The sequence below is a fragment of the Ictidomys tridecemlineatus genome, chromosome 10 (genome assembly GCF_052094955.1).
Source record: "Ictidomys tridecemlineatus isolate mIctTri1 chromosome 10, mIctTri1.hap1, whole genome shotgun sequence".
Lineage (NCBI taxonomy): Eukaryota > Metazoa > Chordata > Mammalia > Rodentia > Sciuridae > Ictidomys > Ictidomys tridecemlineatus.
In genome coordinates, this window is record NC_135486.1 from 142,413,992 (window position 1) to 142,436,781 (window position 22,790).

Genomic DNA, 22,790 nt, shown 5'->3' on the forward strand with positions numbered 1-22,790 from the left:
CTCTCGGTTCCAAGCCAACTGGGACAGTTAGTCACGCTGGGGCTGTTCAGCCTCCAAAATGGGCCACCAGATGCTCACTGGGTGCCCAGTATCACCTGGGAACAGGGCAGTGGCAACTCTCCGCTCCTCACACTGTGATGCCTGGATGTCTGCTCTGAGTCTGTCCATCTTGCAGAGCACAGGCCCGTCCTCACCCACAGGGGGTCTCCAGCCAGCTCTGTCCACTTGCTTTCTTTTCCCATCCAGAAAATGGGCAGTCACCCCTACATGTGGGTTCGGAGTGTAGCACAGCTCAGATGAAGAGGCGCTGAGTTAAAGTGTCTCGGCAGCACAGCACGGGCTCGGACTAAGGTGAATATTTAATAGCAAAGGGTTGGTGGTCAGAACCTTCTCCACAGCTGGGGAGAGGGGAGGTGAGACCCACAGCCCGCAGCATGAACTCTTTGTGGGCCTCAATCTGGGTTTGTGGTCTCTTTCAGGGCAGCAGCCAGTGAGGGGTCCCTGTTCTGGAAGGAGGGGTCATGGCCTTCATGCTGTTCACCCGGCGGCTGGTCTGCAGCTCCCAGCACAAGCACCGCTTGCTAGTGCCAGGTAAGCCCGGGTGGGGGGGCAGGCTGGCAAGACCTGGTCCTGGGGCGGGGAGACACTGTGGGTAAAGGACCAGGGTTTGAACTCTGCTCTCTTCCCCGCTGAGTGCTATGCAGTGTGACAGGCTCTAGTGAAGCTGGGTGGCAGTGGCAGCCATCGATGGCCTGTGGCTGCAGCATCCCTGTCACAGGGCCCTTGACTTCAGCCCGGGGCAGGTTCTCCAGGTCGCGTGTGCTCTGTGCCGTGCGCATCCTGGGTGAGCGTCCAGACAGCCACCCCCTTGCTCCCCTTCAGTACAGGAGTCCGGGGATCACGGGAGAGTCGACACTTGGTTATAAACAGGCTTCACGTGGGGCCTTGGCACCCCTGCAGGCTGATGGTAGTGTTCTGAGCGTGTTTACCCAGCCGGGCCAGGCCGTGATGGGCGGTAGTTAGTACATTCATCAGCTTCGCATCACTGCCGTGAGTCACCTGAGACCGTTTTGGTTGCAATGTCTGCTGGTCAGGTCTTGGAAAGTATCAACGTTCCTGGTTAGAATTCACGTTAATTTGGGTCTGCCCCACTTCGGTTTTCCTGCCCCTGAGAGGTTGAAGTCAGTGGATCTTGGATGCTTAGGGTGTGGGGGCTGAGGGAGGTCTGAAGCAGGAGTCTGCACCTGCCCCATGGGACAGGTGTGCACAACCTGGCTTGCGTTGGCCCTGGCTGCTGGGCCTGCCCTCTCCTGCCTGGACCTCTGCTCCTGTGCTCCAGGACAAGGGCTTGACTTCGCTGGTACACGAGCACTAACCAGACTCCAGACTCCTGCTCAGATTTCACCAGTGGGTCAACCTAGTTTCCCACATTGCCTTAGTTGTCAGGTATCGGGATCAGCTTTTTGTTACTATGATGAAGAATCTGATGGGGGCTACTTATGAAGTGCAGAGGTTTCTTTAGCTCACAGTTTTGGAGACTGAATGTCCAAATGGCATGGTGCAGACTCTAGTCTAGCAAAGGCCCTGTAGGGGATGGCGAATGGAGGACGGTGGGTGACGGTGGCAGAGTGCACCTGAGGATAATGGTCACATCACAAGCCAGCCAGCAGAAAGAGCTGGACGGGGCCAGCTTGCTCCTTTTCTGACAGCCCTCGAGAGAGAGCTGCCTCAACTCCTCCTGGGAAGCACCCCAGAGACCTAGAACCTCCCCTGGCCCCAACTCTTAGAGGTTCACCGCCTCCCAATAGCACCCCTGGGGACGGAGCTCCCGGTACCTGTGCCTTCTGAGGAGGACAACCTGTGTTCACACCAGCCCCGGGTCTGGCCCCGCTGCTCTGCCGTGTTCCTGCCTTTCCTGATTCTCCTCGAGCCCGATGGTTTTGAGGAGTCATTAGCAGGCTCCGAGGCAGCTTCTGTCTTGTGTACTTACAAAAGAAACATCTTAATGTTGACCCAGAAGTATGTTAAAATAATCCCAACCCCAGAACAGGCGGGCCAGGCACCGTGTGTCCCAGTGGGAGAGTCGCGGGCATAGACCGCAGGCCTCGTGCCGTGCCAGCTGCAGAGGGCACCCCCTCTGGGGCCCCTCTGGGGCTCCAGCCTGGGACAACGTGGCACCATCTCTCAAGGTCATTCTCAAGGACATCTGAGCCCTCCCAAAGGGTCCCGTGGAAAGGGTCCTGGGTTAAGACTCACAGGAGCCCCAGTTCCGCGGGCCTGACCTGGAGTCCAGCCCCAGCCTGTTTTCTCCTGGCACAGAGACGCTGCCTGTCTCACAGGTGCCTGGCCTCGGAGGAAACGCCTCCCGTGAAAGCACTTCCTGTGAGTCTGCGTGGGGTGGGGGTGCCCAACACCCACTTTGCAGCACAGAGACGAGGCCCCCAGCACGGGGAGGAAATGGCCAAGTCCCCGCTCTACCTGTGGGTGTCCTGGGGGAGTCGCATCTTTCTGAGCGCACGGTGCCAGATTCAGGAAGCCACACAGCAAGACACTGGCCTTTCCTTTTGGCCTTCAACTTGGCCTACCCAGTGGGCGGCGCAGAGGTGCTCTCTGTAAACAGTCCTGGGAGAGAGCGGACCGCGTGCCTCGGGCACCTCGGGCGGGCGACAGGGGGACGGGGCTCTGAGGGAAACCCCACAGGACTCCTGCTGGGTTTTCACCCCCAGCCCCCGTCGCAGCCCCCACGGCAGAAGGACCTGAACGCGGACACTCGGTGACTTGCCCTGGGACAGCAAGTGGCTGAGCCAGGCTTTGGGGGAGCCAGTCGGGTGCCAGGCCCTGTGTGCACGTGACGATGGCCGCAGGTTTAGCAGCCTGAGGTGGCCCGTGCTCACAGTCGAGGGGCTGGGTTCAGTCCCTGGAGGCTGCCGTCAGGAGGCGACCCTCCGCCCTTGATGCTCAGACGTCTAGCGCAGCTCCAGAGCTGGCGGCCACCTGCGCAGAGCAAGGGAGGCGCGGGGGGACCCACAGGCTGTCTGGCCTCACGGTGGGGGAGGCTTCTCTGTGGCCTCTCTACCCACGGGGCACCGTGAAGCAGGAACATGATGGTGGTTAGTGGCTGGAGGGACTGTCCCCAATACCATCATTTTGTGGAAAAAAAAACCTTTTTTTAATTGTGACCTTATATTGATAAATAGTGTACAGAGACGGGGAGACTGGGCCTCAGGGGTCAGGTCTGGGTAGAAAATTCACAGTATCGTATCCTCAACGAGCTCATGCGAGCATATAAGGGGCACAGAAGATGCTTTTAAAAAGAAAAGCAGAGCCAACAGCTCCAGCTGGACTTGACCTTGGGTTCGGCCAGACTCGCCTGTAGATCTTTGCCTTTCGGTAAAGTGACATTCTCTCAGTTATACAATTGAGAGGACATTGAAAATGCTCAGTCCTGCTTTATGGGTGGGAGTCAAGAATCAACTCTTTGGGCTGGTGTGGCCACGGAGGGCCATGACCTTCACTGTCTGACCCAGAGGGCTGACCTGTGTCCGTCTCCTGTCTCAACAGCACCCTCTGCCTTCCCGCTGTGCTCTTTCTTATGAATGAAGCCAGAGCATTCCATGTCACTGCAAATTTGCTTCTCGTCGCTTCTCTGTGCTTCTGAAATGAGGAGAAGTAGGTTGTTTTGTGTAGATGTTTCACTTCAAAGGTCAAAGAAAGGAAAGAGGCAAAAAAATATCCATTACCTTCACAGTATCCAAGAAAGAGGGCAGCACACTCATCTCCAGCTCAGCCACTTGCTAGCTAAATTTTAGCAAATTAGTCAGCTTCTGTGAGCCTCTTCTAGGACATGAGAACAGGGTCGTGAGGGTGGAGTGGGATAGTCCACGTCACCCACTTAGGATGATTCCTGGGACATTCACCCCGTGGGATAATACACACAGGACATCTGCTTGTGTGACTTGGTAGAGGGAGTTCAAGGGAAGGTTTCCCTGAGGCTCCAAACTTTGTTCTGTTCTCTTATGGGGTGGGGCATTTTTGTCATTATTATAGAACATTCATTACAGTGTCATTTGGTCATTTTCCACATCAAAAGCCAAAATGAAACACAGAAGGAAGGGCAGAAATACCGGGGTTGTCAATTGGGGGGTCCCCAGCTGGCTCTGCTACTCACTAGCTGGGTGACTTTGAGAAGTCACTTAATCGCTGTGGCCCTCCTCCCAAGGGAGTTGTGGATTCTCCCACCCAGGAGATAGCCTGGGTGGGGCCTGCCTAGCACACAGTAGGGCTGACTCTGTCCATTTCCCCCCTTCTCCAATTGCACAGTTGCCAACAAATTATCAGGCTCTGACTTTCAGGGTCTCTGCAGGGCAGTCCCCTGCCCTCCTCCTTCCTCTGCGCACAAAGACTCGGCCTGCAGCAGGAGCTGACGCCATAATTCATAACGTGCTGCACCCACCGGGCCCCAGCATCCTGCAGCCCAGAGCCCCGTTGGCTGGTCCTGGCCGCTCTGCCCAGCTCCCCTGCCTCCTGCTTGTCTGCCTCGGGTCCTCCTGTCTGCAGCTCCACACCCCAGCCCTTCTTCCAGGACCCACCCAGGGCAGCTCTGGTGCACCCTGCCTCACCCTCTGGCCCACATGCCCACCCCGGGCCCCAAGAAGCCTGAGCTACAACCTGACACCAAGACAATTTCTGGGGAACATAAAGGACTCTGTGTCCTCGTGGGGTCAGTAGTTCATTGTGAATGCTTCACCTGTCCCCTTGGTTAGAAAGGAAACAGCTCAACGCTGGTGAAGGACTGTCTTCACCAAAATACCCCTCTCTGCTTTACGGGGTCACATTGGCAACCCCAAGTTCCGCCAGGGAGGAGACACAGTTAATGTAAAAAGATCATCCGTGCACCCCACGACTTTAACCCTCTTCTAGCAGAATAGACTCTTCAGGAATTTCGTTTTTTAAGATGAAACAGAAGAAAATAAAGGCTGTTTTCTTCATGCTTAAATCAGTGCAGTGCTGTTTTTTTAACTAGACTTTATGTTCAAAAGGCTGCATTATATTGTGGAATTAATTCAGAAACTTTGATATCCAAAGCAATCATAGAAAATGAAGAATGAATTTAAATGTTCCTAAAAATCGCGGCGCTGTGTGGTTTGACACGCCATCTGTGTGAGTGTGTGTGTGCGTGTAGGAAATCCTAGCGGGTTTCTCCCCCCTTTTCAGTGCTGGAGACCAAACCCGGGCAAGCTCTGCTCCACTGAGCTCCCTCCAAGCCCCTGACATTTTCCTATAACCTCTCTGAACCTTGGTCTCCTCTTCTGGGTAGCGGAGGCGAAGAGATAGAGCTGTTACATGTATGCGCACGCTCATGGGAGAAAGGTCATCACCCGGGTGATTTGTCGAAAGTGTCTGCTGATCCCCTCGTCTGGTATGATTATGGTGGCAAAGGCCACCCCAGGAAGAGGAACTAGGCTTTCTCAACTAGCAAGCACATACCAGGAAGGCAGGTGGAGAGAGAGACGGAACCCGAGGGCCACTCCAAGTCCTTCGGCCCTTATCCGGGTCCAGCCCAGGTGCCTGTCACTCAGGAATGAGCAGGGCGGGCTTGAGGCCACCCCCTGTGTTTCAGCCACACACTGAGCCAAAGCACCTCAGTGACTCACCCGGGAACGTAACACCCTCTGGAAGTTCACGTGGAAAATGTGAAATGGCTCCAGACAAGTGACTTGTGACAAAGACTTTTTTTAAAACAGAAACCATCTGTTACCTGGGGGCCACCTTGATTTAGAAAGTTAATTATTCTCTCCTGGTGGATTTCTTTCTTTTCTTCTTTTTTGAGACGGGGGTCTCACTAGTTGCCCAGGCTGGTCTTGAACCCCCGGGCTCGAGTGGCCCTCCTGCCTCAGCCTCCTGACTAGCTGGGACTCCAGGTGCAGCCACTACACCCAGGTTTCCTTCTGGGTCGTTTTGAGGGTCACAGCTGGGGACACAGCTGGGGACAGAGACACCTGAATGCAGTGATCAGTGGCCAAAGGTGCCCCTGAGCACCCTATAGAGCCAAATGGGACAGCAAAGAGTTACCCAACCCAAGTAGAGCCGAGGCGGATTAAATGGTGACTAAACTTTTACAAAATCTAGGTAATTTTTATCATTCATCTTTCATGTGCTAATACTATTGGGCATCTTCCTGAGCCCATTTGTATTCAAAATTTCTACCTCAAACAATAGGGGCATAAATATTGCATGCGGTGGTTGGCTATGTTGATTGTACTTAGCTGCCCTCTAGCTGTGCACGCTTAGGTTGTTGCTCCTTTATTGTGGCCGTAGACAATACTCTATGAATACTTTTAGAGGACGTCTCCTTAAGGGACAGGACTCTGGTGTCCACTCACCCTCACTGCACTAGGGCAGGAGCTGCCTGTTTGCGCGTAATTTCAATGACATTGACTTTTCCCATTTGTGACATCTGGGTGCTCTTGCAGTGCCCAGCTCTGTCCTGACTGAGCGTTGTGGGGCAGCTGGCCAGGCTGAGGCTGAGGTCTGGTTGGGACCTTGGGCATCTGCTGGGGCAGAGCCTCATCACCAGGGGTCTCTTCTTTGTTTGCTGCAGGATCCAGATACATCAGTCAAGCTGCAGCCAAAGTGGACGTTGACTTTGATTATGACGGGCCCCTGATGAAGACAGAGGTCCCAGGCCCCAGGTCTCGGGTGAGTCCAGCACACCTGAGTGGTTTGTGGGGGTAGAGGGAGGGGGACCCAGGAGGCAAGAACACAGAGGAGCTCAGGGGCCTTCGCTGGCTGCCTTCTGACAGCTCCTACGAAAATAAACTAGGCCACTCCACACAGGAGGTAAGGAAGGCTCCAAGAGACGGTCCTTATCTGCTGCCACAATAATGCTGCACGCAGACCTGCAGGAGCCCAGGAGCACACAGCAGGCAGACGGCTCCTGTGTTTGGGGCTGTGCGGGGGCTGGGCAGTCGGCTCTGCTGACTCCCCTCCAGGCCGGGGACAGCTGGTCTTGGGCTGATGCAGGGTAGTCTCACCTGGGGTCACTGCAGTGGCATGGCTGTACGGCATGTGTCCCACCCTCCAGCAGACTGGACTGGGCTTGGTCCCCTGTGCTCAGTCTGCTGAGGCCTGGGCTCCACTCAGGCTCACGGGTACTTCCACCTGACGTCCTCGCCAGCCTGTGACTCTGTGCTCTGGGTCTAGATTCAAAGGCTGGACAGGACATCAACAACAGGGGAAGAATGTGGCAATATAGAGACATGGGGCCTAGATGTTCAGAGCCTTGAACTTGAACTTGAACTTCAACTTGAAGGACAAGGAAGGAGGCACAGAACAATGGCATAACCCTTTGTGATGCAAATTTACCTTTTCTTTGTAGATTTTGCAGATTTTCTCCAGTCATTTTTCTTGGAGTGTCTATACACCTATTGTAATTGTAACTCCTTTATGGATTCAGAAATCTCTGTATGAGTATAAATGATTAGTTATTTGGGAGAGAGTCTTGCTAACAAAAGGAGAGACTTCATCATACATGTTTCTATCGGGAGATGGATCCTAACTTCATAATAGCAAAGCACTAGAATGATTTCTCATATTCTTGTCAGTAATATTATTTTATATTTTTGCATGGAAATATATCATTTTAAAACATTAATTGCTGAAATTTGTTTTATGTAGAATTACTTTTGGAACTGAGATGTTTGTCATATCAAAGCAACAATTTCTAATTCCCAGTTTCTACGTAGAGTTTTTGGAATGTTTGGATTATAATTACAAATGGTTATTTGATAGGCAAAATAATATTTTAGTTGATTTTATTTTCTATTCCTAATGAAGTGTGAAAGGCGCCGGTAGCGGCGGCGGCTTCTTCTTCTTCTTCTTCTCCTCCTCCTCCTCCTCCTCCTCCTCCTCCTCCTCCTTCTTCTTCTTCTTTTCATAAAAAAGGAATCCATGTTTTGGTGGACACTAGATAAATACTTTCCTTCAGCTTAAATTTTTTTGTTAAATATTTAGTTTCTTTTATATTCCAGGTATCTAAATCTCACCTGTTGTAATTTAACTGGGTAATGGAAAGGTTTCCTGCCAACTATTTATATTAAGTAATTTAAAATTATTTATAATATTGATGACTAACTAATAAACTACCATGGTACTGGCAAGAGAGGGGAAAGCAGGACAGATTTCCCAGCTGTTCTGGCAAGAGTGTGTTTGCCTGACGCCCTTGTCCTTCTCCCCTGCAGAAGTTGATGGAGCAGCTGAACGTCATCCAGGTGAGTGGGGCCAGGTAACGCGGCTTGCTTCTTCTCCACCACCTCTCAGCCAAGGGGCGTAGCTTACTCTGTGCTGGACTCGACTCTGTTCTAAACCTCTTTTCTAATTGCCCTTGTGATTTCCTCTTTGACCCATTGATTATTTACATCCTGTTTAATTTCTACATTTTTGTGAATTTCCCAATTTTTTGTTATTCATTCCATTCCTTTGTGGTTGGGAAACATTCTGTGCAAGATCAACCCTTTTAAATGTGTTGAACGTCTTGGATGAGCTGCCATGGTGTGCTCTGGAGAAGTGTCCCTGCATGTGGTCTTCCCTGGAGAAGTGCCCCTGCATGTGGTCTTCCCTGGAGAAGTGCCCCTGCATGTGGTCTTCCCTGGAGAAGTGCCCCTGCATGTGGTCTTCCCTGGAGAAGTGTCCCTGCATGTGGTCTTCCCTGGAGAAGTCTCCCTGCATGTGGTCATCCCTGGAGAAGTGTCTCTGCATGTGGTGTGCCCTGGAGAAGTCTCCCTGCATGTGGTGTGCCCTGGAGAAGTGTCCCTGCATGTGGTCTGCCCTGGAGAAGTGTCCCTGCATGTGATCTGCCCTGGAGAAGTCTCCCTGCCAGCCTGAGGGGGAGGTGCCATCTGCTGGGCTGCCGGGGGCAGTGTCCTGCTGATGTTTGTTGGACAGCTGCTTTTTTAGAGTGTTGCTCAAGTCTCCTGTTTCCTTGCTCATTTTCTGCCTAGCTGTCCTAGCCTTATTGGATGCTAGGTATTGAAGTCCACAACTATTTAAAGAGGAACTGTTTCCCTTCAACTCTGTCCATTTTTTCTTCATGTGTTTGGGGGCTCTGTTGTTTGGTGCAAATATGTTTATAATTGTTGTATCTTCTTAGTGGATTATTCCTTTATCATTATAAAATGTCTTTCTGTAGTAACTTTTTTCTTGTTGTTTTCTAGTCTGTTTTGTCTGGTTCCAACATAAGCCCATCAGGCTTTCTTATGGTTACTGTGTGCATCATATATCTTTTCCATCCTTTCTCTTTAAACCTATTTATGGTCTGGAATCTAAAGTATGTCCCCTCTAAATAGCATGCCGTTGCTTCTTTTCACCCAGTCTGGCGACCTCTGACCTCTGGTTGTACTGTTTTTAATCTATTCACAGTTAATCTATTCACAGTTTAATCTATTCACACATAATTGCATTTACGTTTCCCATTTCACTTTTTGTTCTCCATGTGTCTGGTGTATTTTGTTGTTGTTGTTGTTCCTCCATCTTTATTTTACTGGTTTTTGTTGGGTTGGTTTTGCTTTAGAGCGGGGGTATGCATCAGATGAATATTTTCCTCCATAACCTTTTTATTTCTTTAATGTTCACTATTTATTTCTAGTTTTCTTAGTGGCTGCTGTAAGGTTTACTACATGTATCCTAACTTCTTGGAATTCTGTGTTAGATTTATATTTCAGCCTTTTTCATTGTGATATCTGAAACATATAGAAAAATTCACAAAATACAAAAGTCACAACTTTAAAAAACTATTAAAGCAAGCCACCCATGTAGTTACTCCCAGAGCAAGAAATGCAGCCTTAGAAGCACCCAGAAGCACCTTGCATGTCCTCAGGATGGCAGAACATAGTTGACTTTACCGATTCGGGCTTGTTCCTGAAGACTAAGCCCTCGGGGGCCGCCGTGAGCCTGAGTGAGTTTCTTCTTCCCCCAGAATGCAGAGGCTGTGCATTTTTTCTGCAACTACGAAGAGAGCCGAGGTAACTACCTGGTGGACGTGGACGGCAACCGCATGTTGGATCTTTATTCCCAGATCTCCTCTGTCCCCATAGGTAAGAGCTGGAGAGTCGGTCCTCAGATGTCCTTCCTCTCTCCCTCCCTTCCTCCCTCCTTTGCCCTCAGCCCTCCGCTTTAGATGCTCCTCCCAGCAGGCCCATCCCTCAAAGTCAGGAGGGAGTAGTGTGCGGAGGGCATGTTACGGGCACATCGTTCCCCATCCACCCCTCCCCACACCCCCAAAGGTATGGATCAACATCCCCACTTTTCAGATAGGAAAAGAAAGCTTGGAGGTGGCAGCTTGGAGAGGAACCCCCGCTAGGCGGTGAACCAAGTCTGTGTTTGTGGCCGGTGTGCACAGACCCCTGTCTTGGTCTGGGATTCCTGGAGGAACAGCCAGACGCAGGAGTGGTGTTCCGGTCATCTGCTAAGGGGCAGCCTTCAGGGGAAAGGAGAGGAAGGGGACAGTGTAGGGCAGGGGGAAGCTAAAACTGAGGGTTCTCTCCTATAGCCTGACTCCAGGGGACTCTGAGCAACTGAACCCCAGATGGGAGCCAGAGGGCTGTCTTTCTGCACCCTGTGCCAATCGGTTGCCCATCAGCTGCCCGGGGGAGGACCAGGGCAATCTCCTTGCAAAGCGGCTGCCATGGAGCCAGGGCAGTCTTCCAGGGGAGGGGGCAGCTGGAGCCATTGTCAGCCAGCACACACAGCAGCTGGGAGGGGAGGATCTCGGTGGGATGCCCACAGCACCTGCCTCCAGACTCCCCTCCCAGCCTGCACAGCACGGCCGTGGGGAGACAGGGCTAATTTGCCAATGCAGTGGCGGCTATCTGCAGCCTGGATGGGTAATGTTCCTTTGGTTGATGGATCCCGGCGGTGCTCAGTGGCCCATGGACTGTGTCTGATGAAGCCTGTCCCTTTGCAGAGGAAGCTGGCTTGTCTGCAGCAGGAGGGGTGGGGGGGGTACTGCGCTCCTCGGCCCTTTCCCCCTCCTCCCCTGAGACCCAGCCTTGGGTGTCCACCTCCTTCTCGTCCCCAGCCTGTTTCCTCAAACCTGTCTATTTCCCATGAAGATGTGATCAGACAGTAGACAGGTGACTCATGATTTGGGAACATCTGTCATTCAAGGTGCCTCAGCCTTTGAAAACATTTTAGATTCCAAGACCCACCAAACCGCATCTCCTGTTTGTGTGGGGTGCAAGAGACAGGCTCTGGACTCATCCTGGGTTCGAATCCTGACTCATTTGTTAACCATGACCCTGGGACCCATCCCCAGCGCTCCCTCAGGTTGAAACCCCAGCCATCAGTATGTGCAGGGCATAGGATCAGGTCTGCAGCTTTCCTGGAAAGACTAGGGTCCTGTGTGGTCCCCCTCTAGCCATCTTCCCTCCCGTGCCTGTGGTCTTTGAGATGATTTTTTCCAAGCTAATACTCATTGAGAGTTCACTGTCTGCCGGGTGTATCGCTAAGGCACCCCATGCTGTCTCATTAAATGACTACAGCATCCTATAACAGGGTTTCTGAACATCATTTCTACCTTACATCATTGCCAGGTTTCAGGGGGACACAGGGTCTGTCCAGTACCTTACAGAGAGTCCAGGGCTGAGGCGGGACAGGCCCTGACAACTCCACCTCCTAGCCAGCTGGGAGCCACCTTCCAGCCACCCTGTGGCTAGAGGCCCAGGGTGGGACACCCCTAACCAGGGCCAGCTCTGCTGCTCTTCCTCCTGCAGGAGTCAATCAGACAAGCAGCTTCTGGGCTTGATGAGGTTTACCTGAACGAGCTTATCCACTGAGGCAGAAAGCCTCAACACCCCACGGGGGGAGAGGAGTCGGAGCTTAATGACCTCTGGCCAAAACATTTGGAAAAACCCAGAGAGCGATCCGTCCTTGAGTGCGCGCGCTGTCCAGCCTCGGACCCCGCGAGCCTCCGTGTGGGGAAGGGAGGAGGCTGGAGGGTGTTGACTGTCCCCTTGTCCCTTCTTCACTTGGCAGCCCATCTCCGCGGCCAGCAGAGGGAGACCACGATGCTCTTCAAGTCTCTCTGCCCTTCTGCATTCTGTCAAGGAGAAGGTGTCCCTAGGGTGATGCTGGGTCTTCAACACCTGCCCATCTCTGTTAGGGAGGACCACAGGCCCTAGACCCAGAGCCCAGCGGGGACAGATTGTTCCCACTGCATTCCGCCTGCAGCTGGGTGATGGGAGGCCTCCTTTCAAAGCAAATGCATTTCAGCCAAAAAGTGAATTGATTTCAAGAAAATAGGTACAAGGCCTGTGTGCTGGCCCACTGGGGCTGCTGTGATAAAATGCCATAGACCCGTGGCAGGACAAGGCCAAAAGTCATCTCTGAGGGTTTGGAAGGTGGACGTCTGGGATAGAGGGACTCAAGAGTTGGTGCACAACAAGGGCCACTTCCTGATGCCTGGACGGCACCTCTCATTGGGTCCACACTGTGGAAGGCCACAAACGAGGTCCCTTGCTCCCCTCGCAAGGCTCTCCCACCCCCAGTCCCCTCCCAGAGCCCCCCCCCCCGACACCACCTTGGGTTAGGATTTCAGCAGAGGAATTGGGGGTAGTGGGGGCAGACTTTCAGACCCTAGCAGGATGTGGAATAAAAATCGTGATCCTTTCAGACCAGGGATTATTTCTCCAAAGTCTACTCCTCCTCTGAGAGGCACTGGGTAGTCTTTCCTCCTACACAGGTAGTTGTGAGCTCTGGCCTGTGTCCCTGAACCTCCCTGTGATTCATGCATTCAATTAAAATGTATTGACCTGAACTCGCCGCAGACCTCAGTGCCTCCCTCCTCCTGCAGATCTGGCCTTCCTGCCAGGATTATTGCCAGGATTAGCAGTAGCGGACAGAAAGCCCCCTGCACGTAGTAGACGCTCCATTAACAGAAGCTGTCATGAAAGGAGGGAGGGTGGATATGGTGGACGCGAAGGGAGGAGGAGGAGATGGTGCCGCCCAGCTAGAATGCGGGGCCCACAGCCTGCTTCTGGACGAGGAGCCAGGCGTCTGCTGCCCGCTCTGGGTCTCTCTGCTTCCACCTGCATCTTTGAGCTGACAGTGTTTGCTCACGGGCTCCCTTTGGGATTCGGTAGGATCATGCATATGAAGTACATAGCACAGAGCCTGGCACACAGTTGGTGCTCAATAAATGGGAATTACTAGTTACATGATTTCTTTTTAATATTCCAGAAGTTTATGCATAAAGCCTGAAGATTCTGAGGATATTTGTCAAGGTCACTGGGCCAGATCAAGCTGTGTTTTAGGTGCTTTCATTCGTTCGACCAACAGTGTTCAAGAAGCGCCACTCTGGGGCGGGGGGCAGACAAGTCGGACTGCAATGCCAGGCAGCGCATATTTTCTTAATTTCATCCTTGATCGTCCATGGCAAGTGTTTGAAAACACGTGATTCAAGTGCACTAATCCTGCCTCCCCGAGCCGTGCTGAGCGCCTTCACTGGCACTGAGGTTTCTAGTGGATTCCTCAGGATTTATTTGCACAAGATCATGCCATCCATCTGCAGAGAGACAGTTTTACTTCTTCCTCTCCAGTCTGAATGCTGTTTCCTTTTTCCCCTGTGCACTGACTGATGCCATGGCCAACAGCAGTGGCAGGAGGGAGTCTTGCCCTGGAACCTGGGCGGGGGAGGGAAGGCAGCCTCTCACCATCCGCGCGCTGTGGGCTCTGGGAGGGACCCTGTGTCAGGGAGATCAAGCATATCTGTGTTCCCAGTTTATCGAGGGTCTTATCATAAAACATTGGGTTTTGGCAAATGCTTTTCTGCTTCTGTCGAAATGTCCGTGTGACGTGGGGTTTGATCCTGTTGGTCTGGGATGCTGTCCTCAGGCAGCATTTGACAAGTGCTGACCACGGAGGTGTCAAACTCGGTGGGAAGAGGAGGTGGCACTGGCTGCCGCTGTCAGCTGGGCTTCCTAGGAGGGGGTCCCGCCTAGGCTTCAGGCAAGAGGGAAAGGGGGCCTCCCCAGGCCACAGGATGGCGCAAGCCAAGTGTGCAGAAGGCGTGTTCAGGGCACAGCTGCCCACCTGGGAGTGGAGAGCTCACACCAGGGCACAGGCTGGCCCTCCCCACCCTCCCTGGCCTGGTGGTGCCCAAGGCCCCAGGGCTGCCCAGAACCTGCTCTAAGCCCTACCCCTCCTCCTCCCATCGCACCACGGTCCTTTACAGTCCAGCCCCGGAAGAGTGCGGTCAAGACCTGGTGGCCCCCGTAGCAGAACAGGGTGTGGGAACCGTGGGCTCCTCCAAGACTCCCTCCCATGGAGTCCAGGTATCGCCGCAAAGCATTCTGGGGCTGGTGGAACAGGATCGCCACAGTCAGGGGGCTCTGCAGGAGGCAGAAGGGTGAAGGGGTGTCACCACGGGTCTCAGGGGTGTTGTTGCCACTTCTCAGGCTTCAAGCCACACAAACATGAGGACACGTCCATCAGGTTGACGGCTGGGATTTTTAGAAACACATGTCAAAAAAAAAAAAAAAAAAGAGGTCAGGCGTGGAGTGCTTTTTCCCCGAGAGACCCTGCCGCCATCCGGTGCTCCAGTGCGATGGGTGCTGTCTCTGGTACCGACTGGCGGGCGGCCAGAAGAGAGGGTCCTCGCCAGCTCAGCTCCCCGAGGAAGGCCAAACCGCAGCAGCACCTCGGAGTCGTCTTCATTCTAAAGGCCCCTGAGCAAAGCAGCCTTACTCAAGTCTAACTTGGCCACACAGGAATAAGCCTCTAGACTAACTTTAAAAAACTCTGTGGGGCTAGGGCCGTGGCTCAGCAGTAGAGCGCTCACCTAGCACGTGCAAGGCCCTGGGTTCAATCCTCACCACCACATAAAAATAAATAAATAAAATAAAGATATTGTGTCCATCTACAACTAAAAAAAAAGAGAGAAATAAATATTTTTTAAAAATTTTTGCGTTTTTATGACTCAGGAGGCTGAGGCAGAAGGATCACATATTCAAGGCCAGCCTCAGCAACTTGGAGAGGGCCTAACAACTTCATGAGAACCTGCCTCAACTTTTTTCATTTAAATAAATAAATATTTTTATTTTAAGATTTTACTTGAGGGAGTGTCTTTCCCAAGCCGGAGCCCATCCCCTATTTCTTTCCCATTATCACTGGTTTCTTCTAGCGAGAAGTGCGTGAGCACACCTGTGTCCCTCCTATTTTGCCCTTGGCAGGAGACCTCGGGTTATTCTGACTCAGCACAGGTAGCTCACGCTTTTCTGCCGTAGCCTGGGCCCACTGGAAGCCCTTCAGCCCATGAATGAGGGGCGGTTTATTTCCCTGGTCTGCTGTCGATGGATGGTAGGTTGCTGTCAAGTCCTGAGACAGAGAGGGTCCCATCTAAGATCCAGAGATGGAGGATGAATTCCCAGGAGAGCATTCGCTGGATCCCAGAGCACCCTGGGCCTTGTTGAGATCCTCAGTCCTCTCTGGACAGACTGCCTTTGCTTCACGCAGGTCCCTAGCAGAGCGCCACCCCGAGTGCCACCCCAGCCAGGGGCCCTGGGAAATGGCGGGGCCATCTGTCCTGCTGAGCCTCTCCTGGCCCAGTCTTGAGATTTGCCCTGACCTTGCATTCACTTCCTCTGAAGTTTGTCTGGTCCAGTGGGTCTCACACCTGCATGAGCATGGGAATCCAGGCCTGGGGCAGGTGCGGGAGGTTTCCCAGCCAAGCGATTCAGAGTCAGTGGTCAGGGCCCTGGGAATCTTCCCGTCTTCCTTTGACATGGGAAGAGTCACAGGGCTGAAGGCCAGGTAGGGAAAGGGGAGGGAGGGTCCTGTGGATCTCATCCCTAACGGTGCCCTTGTCTCCCCAGGTTACAGCCATCCTGCCCTGATGAAGCTCATCCAGCAGCCTCAAAACGCGGTATGTCTCCCTGTTGCGCTGAGTAAAGACCAGCTGTGTGTGGCCATCTGCCATACTGGTGTCTTTAGAAATAGTCTCTTCATTCATTTGTCATTCCATAAAAATTTATTGAGCCGGGCGCAGTGGTTCACGCCTGTAATCCCAGAGACTCAGGAGGCTGAGACAGGAGAATCACAAGTTTAAGGCCAGCCTCAACAACTTAGCAAGTCCCCAAGCAAGACCCTGTCTTAAAATAAAAAATGGAAAGAGCTGGGGGTGGAGCTCAGTGGTTAAATTCCCCTGGCTTAGATCTCCACCCAGTACCAAAAAAAGAAAAAAAAAAAAGATTATTGAGCTCATCTGAGGCACCGGGAATGACTTGGTGAGCAATCACCCAACCCCCTGGTGACACCCAGGGCCTGAGGGAAGCCACGTGGTCTTCAGGCACCTCCTATAGCACGGCTCTCAACTGTGCACCTGCCACCTAGGGAGGCAAACACTCTGTGTCTGGGGACAACTGGGTGTTGGAGGGTGTTCAGTGCCTCCCTGACCCAAAGTGTCTGCAGACGTGGCCGGGCCCGCAGCAGGCACCCCTGGCTGAGAGCCCATGAAGTAGGGGGCTCGTCTGCCCTGGGAGGGGCTAGAAAGCCACCGTGCGCCTACGAACACAACCCACCCACGTCGCTTTCCCAGTTCTTCCCCATCCTGAGGTTGGGGAAATGTCCTGTTTCCGTCACTACCGTGACAACTGACCCCGACCTAGGTGGCTTAAAGCTGCACCCCTGGACCATCTCAGCTTCCGTGGCCAGGAGTGTGGTCTTATGCCACTCAAAGCCACGTCTAAGTGACTCATCTTGGGGGTGTCCTATGTGGCCGAGACTGTCCATCCTCCTGGCTGTAATCCCACTTGTGAATACTCTGCTGTTGGTGGCACGTGGTGGGCTCCAGACTGGGCTCTCGGTCTGCCTGCGGGCGGGCACACCTCCCAGGTCCTCGGGCTACCGCGCAGGCCTGGAGTCACTGGCCTGGGTGGTGTCTGGGTGGAGCTTCAGCAGATCCTGCCCGTTTTCTCAGCTGGTTGCTCCCATCTCCACTCCCACCAGCAGCGTGGGAGGGATGCTGTCCCCCATCCCTTTGCCAACACGGAGTGTCATTGGGGTTTTCATTTGCCCCAGAGAGGGACATCCTCTTCCACATGTGACAAACAGTTTGAGTCCCCAAAATAAATCCAAGGCAGGCCGGGAGGACCTCAGCCTAACCCCCACGGGACCTGAGTCTTACACGTTCTTCCCTTTCCAAGGACAAAACTGAAGACCGTCAAAAAGAAGCACCTTCCCTCCTTATAAATGGTGGCCCTGCCTGGCGGGGAGCGGGAGGGACCTGGGGACACCTGGCCTCCAGTTAGCGGACAGGGCCAGGGCTGCTGCCGGGGAAGGAGGGTCCCAGGGACAGTGTCTGCTGGGCGCGGGGCAGGCTGTGCTGTTCACGGTCAGCGGGCTGTTTCCCCGTGTTGTGCAAACCCCAGCTGTGCCGGCAGTTGGTGCTCAGAGAAGCACGTCAACAAACAAGTCAAACACATTTCAGTGTCAGCTGCGGGCAGAGGAAGGATCTTCCCCAGCATCGCATGAGGTCCAGGCCCAGGGAGGCCGTTTCACGGAGGACTGCCCTGTCCCTGCCAGGAGGCTCCCCAGCCCACCCCCTCCACCCTCCCCCGTCCAGGGCTGCTCCTGCCCCTCCTGTCCCCAACAGCCCCTCCTGCCTCTGTTCTCTCTCCGCCAAGCACCCTGCAAGCTGAGCTTCGGGTGTGCACACAAACCCTTTCCAGGGTCCCCACCTTCACATGCCACCAGAGGCCTCTGCTTCCAGGGCAGAGCCCTTGGTGACCGGCTTCTGCTCTCTCCCTGGGCCTTGCTCCTTGACACGTGCACCTCCTCAGTGACCCTGAGTCCTGCTCCTGCCAGCGCTGGTCTCCTGTGAGAACTGCCTCTATCCCAGCTGCAGCAGTTGCTCTCAGGGCACCTGAGTGGAGCTCACTGAGAGGAGCCCCAGCAAGTCTTAAAGCAGTACGAGCTGACCACCACTCCGAACAGCTACACGCTGCGGGGCACACAGGTGTCAGGCTGGGAGGCTGCCCACTGACAGTCCTCCAGGGGAGACGCACTCAGGTTACAGTATTTCACGACAGTTTCCTGCCAGGAGCTCAGGAGCTCAGGTGCGAAGGAGCTCAGCAGCCCTTTTGCACCCCAGCAGCACCGCCCTGAGACTCCAACGTAATGAAGTCAGGTGACTGCAAAAATGACATTCCCTGGATCTAAAATGTGGGTCCCTGCTACAATTTTTTATGTCACCAGGGCCATCTCATTGTGTTGCCCACAAGCTGGGTAAGGGTTGTTGGGCTTTGTATGTGCACAGTCACAGTGCAGTGAAAGACAGCTGCAATCTGACTTCCCTGCGCAGGGGATGAACATAGCAAAGGGTCCTTGGCCAGGTACCGTGGACACAGACCTGTGACTGCCAGGCCTTCCCATTTGCACAGTTGTTTGAGACTGAGCATTCTCTGAATGCTATGTCACTTTATAGCTCCTTAAAAACACCTTGACCCCATTTGGGCAGATGAAGACCCGGAAGCTCAGCGAGGTTAAGTGACTTGCCTGGGGTTGCAGAGCCACTTAAACCTAAGCCCATTCTCTCCGTGCTGCACTTTAAGACTGCTGACTGATAGTGAGGCTTGCAGACACCTGCCCTCGTTTGATTCTGAGACCTGATGTCCCAGATACCTTCTGCTCGTAATGCCACGCTTTGCTGAACAAGAACACCACCCCCACAGCTTTCCTGGGCCCAGATAGGCAGTACCCAGTCAAGCTGCCAGCCTGCCTGTTGCCCTCTGGGAGCCTCGTGCCCTGCAGCCTGTGACGGTGAGGGCAATTTGCTTCCACCCTACTCTCATGATGCACCAGATTTCTTAGGAGCTCTATGAAGAACTAGGGGGAAACATTCCCTGAAGGACCCTAAGCAAGCCCAAGTCTCCAGTTGTGCCAAGCCAACTCGTACCCAGAACTATTAATATCGCCTGGGGAGGCTGCCTGGCATGTCTGACAGGGAGTGGCACCTGAAGCGAGCAACCTGGGTCTGTGTCATGGTTCTTCTGTCCCTTTCTGTCAGTGCATCTTAGGACAAGTTGCTTGACCTCTCTGGTCCTCAGTTTTGCTAACTCTACAATGGGGAAGCTTATTTTCCCCCAGGAATTATCTGAGACCCACTTGGATAGTCACAGAGCAGAAAAAGCAACAGAGGTATGAATCTGCCACAATTTCTAGTGACCCAAGCCAAGTCCCAAAGCCACCAGGACAATGATCTCTGGAGCCTCCCTGTCCTTGAGCCTCCCCCACACAGTGACGTCACTGCTTGGATTTGCATTGAGCTTATTACACTGATTATGAAGGGGAGAGAGAGAGGTACCCAGGAAGACCCCAAATCCCAGGACAACCCGGCTTTTGAAATTAAACGTCCGTATTTTAGAATAAGTCTGTCCATCTAAACTAAAGCCCTCCCAGATTCCTCCCGTGCTTGCCAGGGGAGCTGGGGACCCCCAAGACTGTCCCCGACTCCACTTCCCCAGGAAATGCAGGGCTTGGCTCCTGGTGGGCCCCCCGCTGTGTGTCCCTGGCTCAGACCCCTCCTGGGCCCCTAGAGTAGCCCCTGCAGCCGCCACCTGCTGCGTGCCGAGCTGGACTGTGAGTCCGCTGGCTCAGCACACACTGCCCCTCGCTCTGCGGCATCGCTCTCCTCCAGGGCACAGTGCGTGCTTCTGGTCAGCACAAGTGACAGGGTCAGCTAGGCAAGCATAAGGCCCTGCCCACACGGCCAGGTGTGAGCCCCACGGTGCAGTGACGCTTCTCCCCAGGGCTCACTGTCCACTCGGTCCGGGCCCATCCTGCCTCCCTGGGAAGGGGAACGGCCCCACCTGGCCTGGTGCTGCTGCAGAGAGAGCCACTGGGGGTGTCCTCCCAACCCCACAAGCAAGCAGTGCAGGCCACTTTCTTCCCTTTTTTTTGGTGGGAGGGTTACCGGGGATTGAACTCAGAGGCACTCGGCCACTGAGCCCCATCCCCAGCCCTATTTTGTATTTTATGTAGAGACAGGGTCTTACTGAGTTGCTTAGGACCTCGCTGTTGCTGAGGCTGAGACCCCCACATCAGGCCCCTGTTCTACTCGGAAATTCCAAGTAGAACTCGAAAACCTCCTGCCTCAGAATCCCGAGCTGCTGGGCTTACAAGCAGGCACCATGGCGCCCGGCTTTACCCCAATCTTTTAAAAACTCCTGACAGAGCAGTGCCCTGCCCCAGACATCCCCTCCCAGCTGGGTCAGCCCACCAATGGCTGTCCTGTTCCCCGTGGCCTGCCTTTTCCAGAACGTCATATGAATGGAAACACAGACCACACAGCCCTTTGCTTCTACCTCTAACTTGGCATCCGGCTCTGAGCTTTCTCCACGTGGTCGCCCGAACCCAAATCCATGCATTGTTCTTGATGGTGCTGGGTCGTCCTCCGTGGTGGGCACGAGCCACAGCTGTTTCCCTCTTCCCAGCAGAGAGACATTTGAATAGTTTCCAATTAGGGGTAAATGGAAATAAAAGCCACCACAAAGATGCACACACCTGTCTCCATGTGGGTGTGCGCTTCCTCTTCTCCTGGGTAAACACCTGGGGTGGGCGGCTGGGCCACAGGACGATGCCCTGGGGCATCACAGGAAGCCAGTACACTGCTTTCCCAGGCAGCTGCACCATCTCACCCTCCAGCTCTGCATCCTGGATGGCACCTGTCACTCTCCTTTTTCCCATTCTGATGGCATTTTTAAAATAATAGAGCTACAGGAAGTTTCGAAAAATGGTACAAAGAGATCCCATTACCTTTCACCCAGACCTCCCACCTGCAGCATCTGATAACGGAGAGCACAACCAAGGAACGCCCTCTTCAGATCCAGAGCAGCCTCGTGAACTCTGAAGTGCAGGGAAATGTGTCACTGCCCGGACAGGACAGCAGCAGCCCGCTGTGCTGTGGAGCCCACCGAACCCATCACCTGTGGAAAGGTGGAAAGAGACGCAGGTCGGCCCTGGGAAGTAACCATTTGTCCCTGGTCTTTTGCAGAGCACCTTCGTCAACAGACCTGCGCTGGGCATCCTGCCTCCAGAGAACTTCGTGGAGAAGCTTCAGGAGTCCTTGCTCTCCGTGAGTGGGGTGGGGTGGGGGGACGATCCTGTCACTGTGCAGCCCCACCTCCGCCTCCCGCCCTGCTGTCCTGGGGTGGTCCAGTCAGGGGCAGCAAGGATTGCAATGGAGGATGGGGAGCTGCTTCCAAAACCTTGTTCTTCCATAAAGATCATTTCCAATTTTCCTCTTGAAGGAAAGAAGGAGTTGTGGGCAAGACCAAGGGAACCGGGCAGTGTGATATTTGTCCTTGGTAGGAGCGCGGCCCGAGGTCTCCAGTCCTCCTGGGTTTTCAGTTTCAGTTGCTACAAGGATTGAAGTCACCGGGACCCTGACTTCCCACCTGGAGGGTGCGGTGTCTGTGGGTGGCAGCTGCATCAGAAGGTGCAGGTTGGGCTTCCCTGGCCGTCTGTCCCCTCTGCTGGCCTCAGGGCCCCCTGGGCTTCTCCTCTGCCTCTGGAGAAGCCTGAGTCCACCCTCCCAACCCGGCTCCTCCAGGCATCCCTCCTGTCCTTGGCCTCTGAGTGACGGGGTGATGGAGCCAGGGCACAGCCCCTCACAGATGCAGCTGGGGTCCCCGGGCCTGGGCTCACAGCTGACTCCCTCACTGCAGGTGGCTCCCAAAGGGATGACCCAGCTCATCACTATGGCCTGTGGCTCCTGCTCCAACGAAAACGCCTTCAAGACCATCTTCATGTGGTACCGGGTGAGGCTGGGCACAGACACGCGGATTCCACCACACGCCCACCCTGCCTGACGGTTATCCCCATGGGCCAGAGTATTAGCTGCAGTGGCCAAGGTGGAACTCCAGGGAGGGCCTGGACGCAGCTTCCCAGTGTCCTGGTGTGGGTGGTGGAAAGGTCTTGGTGTCAAACCCACCCAGTGTGACGGCACTACTTCTACTGCGGGACACATGCCCTCCCCAGGCACAGGTGTCACGTGGAGAATAGTAACGTATCGCGATGCGCGGTGCACGGTCCTCTATTTCACTGCAAGTACAATGAATAGTCTGGGGCCCATGGAGACATACCACGATCAATACAGGAGACCAGCTCCCCAGAAAGCACCCCCTGGTTGACTGGACTAAAGAAAGAGTTTAGGGGCCAGGTAGCTGCCCCGTCTTCAGTGTCTAAGGTTTTGTCCTGTTCTGTTTTGGCAGAGCAAGGAAAGAGGACAAAGGAGTTTCTCCAAAGAGGAGCTGGACACCTGCATGATTAACCAGGTAAGTGCGGTGGGCTCCTTGTCATCCATCTGCGGGGAGCCGCCCCAGCCCCTCGGCTGACACAGGCTGACCCAGCCTGCCCGTTTCAAGCCTCCTCACTCTTGAGTCCACTCCCTGGGGATCAAGATGGAGTAGAGTTCTTCCTGACCAGCCTTCGCCAGTTTCCCAGAACAACTGACTGAATCTGACAGATCCTAAAAGGCCATTGATGTATTCTCTAGAATAATGCAAAGCACCAGCATGGATGTGTACACAGAGTGTTCTGTTGGTGGCACCTAGGTACACAGGAAGGATTGGGTAACTAGGAGTTGCAAAGCGAACCCTCATTGTTCACAGAGACACCAAGGTGGGCACTGCTGGGGCGATGGCGGGGGCTGGGGATTATTCCAGGGAAATAAGATTGGTGGCTGCATCAGTAGCTTCCTGTCACTATCACAAAATACCTGTCATCAACAACTTGAGGGA

The 22,790-nt window shown here is 53.9% G+C and overlaps 1 protein-coding gene across 3 annotated transcripts in view; it reads left to right on the top strand.

The window, feature by feature from the left end:
- Positions 1-22,790, top strand: part of Abat (4-aminobutyrate aminotransferase) — a 77,718-nt gene that overhangs the window by 40,414 nt on the left and 14,514 nt on the right. For all 3 annotated transcript variants that reach the window (XM_005327163.5, XM_040278014.2, XM_040278015.2), the window contains exons 2-9: positions 480-591; positions 6,602-6,699; positions 8,241-8,270; positions 9,974-10,091; positions 15,867-15,916; positions 21,044-21,124; positions 21,717-21,809; positions 22,263-22,325. In XM_005327163.5, the coding sequence (XP_005327220.1) occupies positions 522-591; positions 6,602-6,699; positions 8,241-8,270; positions 9,974-10,091; positions 15,867-15,916; positions 21,044-21,124; positions 21,717-21,809; positions 22,263-22,325 (603 nt within the window). In that variant the 5' untranslated portion in view covers positions 480-521. The remainder of the gene's footprint in view (positions 1-479; positions 592-6,601; positions 6,700-8,240; positions 8,271-9,973; positions 10,092-15,866; positions 15,917-21,043; positions 21,125-21,716; positions 21,810-22,262; positions 22,326-22,790) is intronic.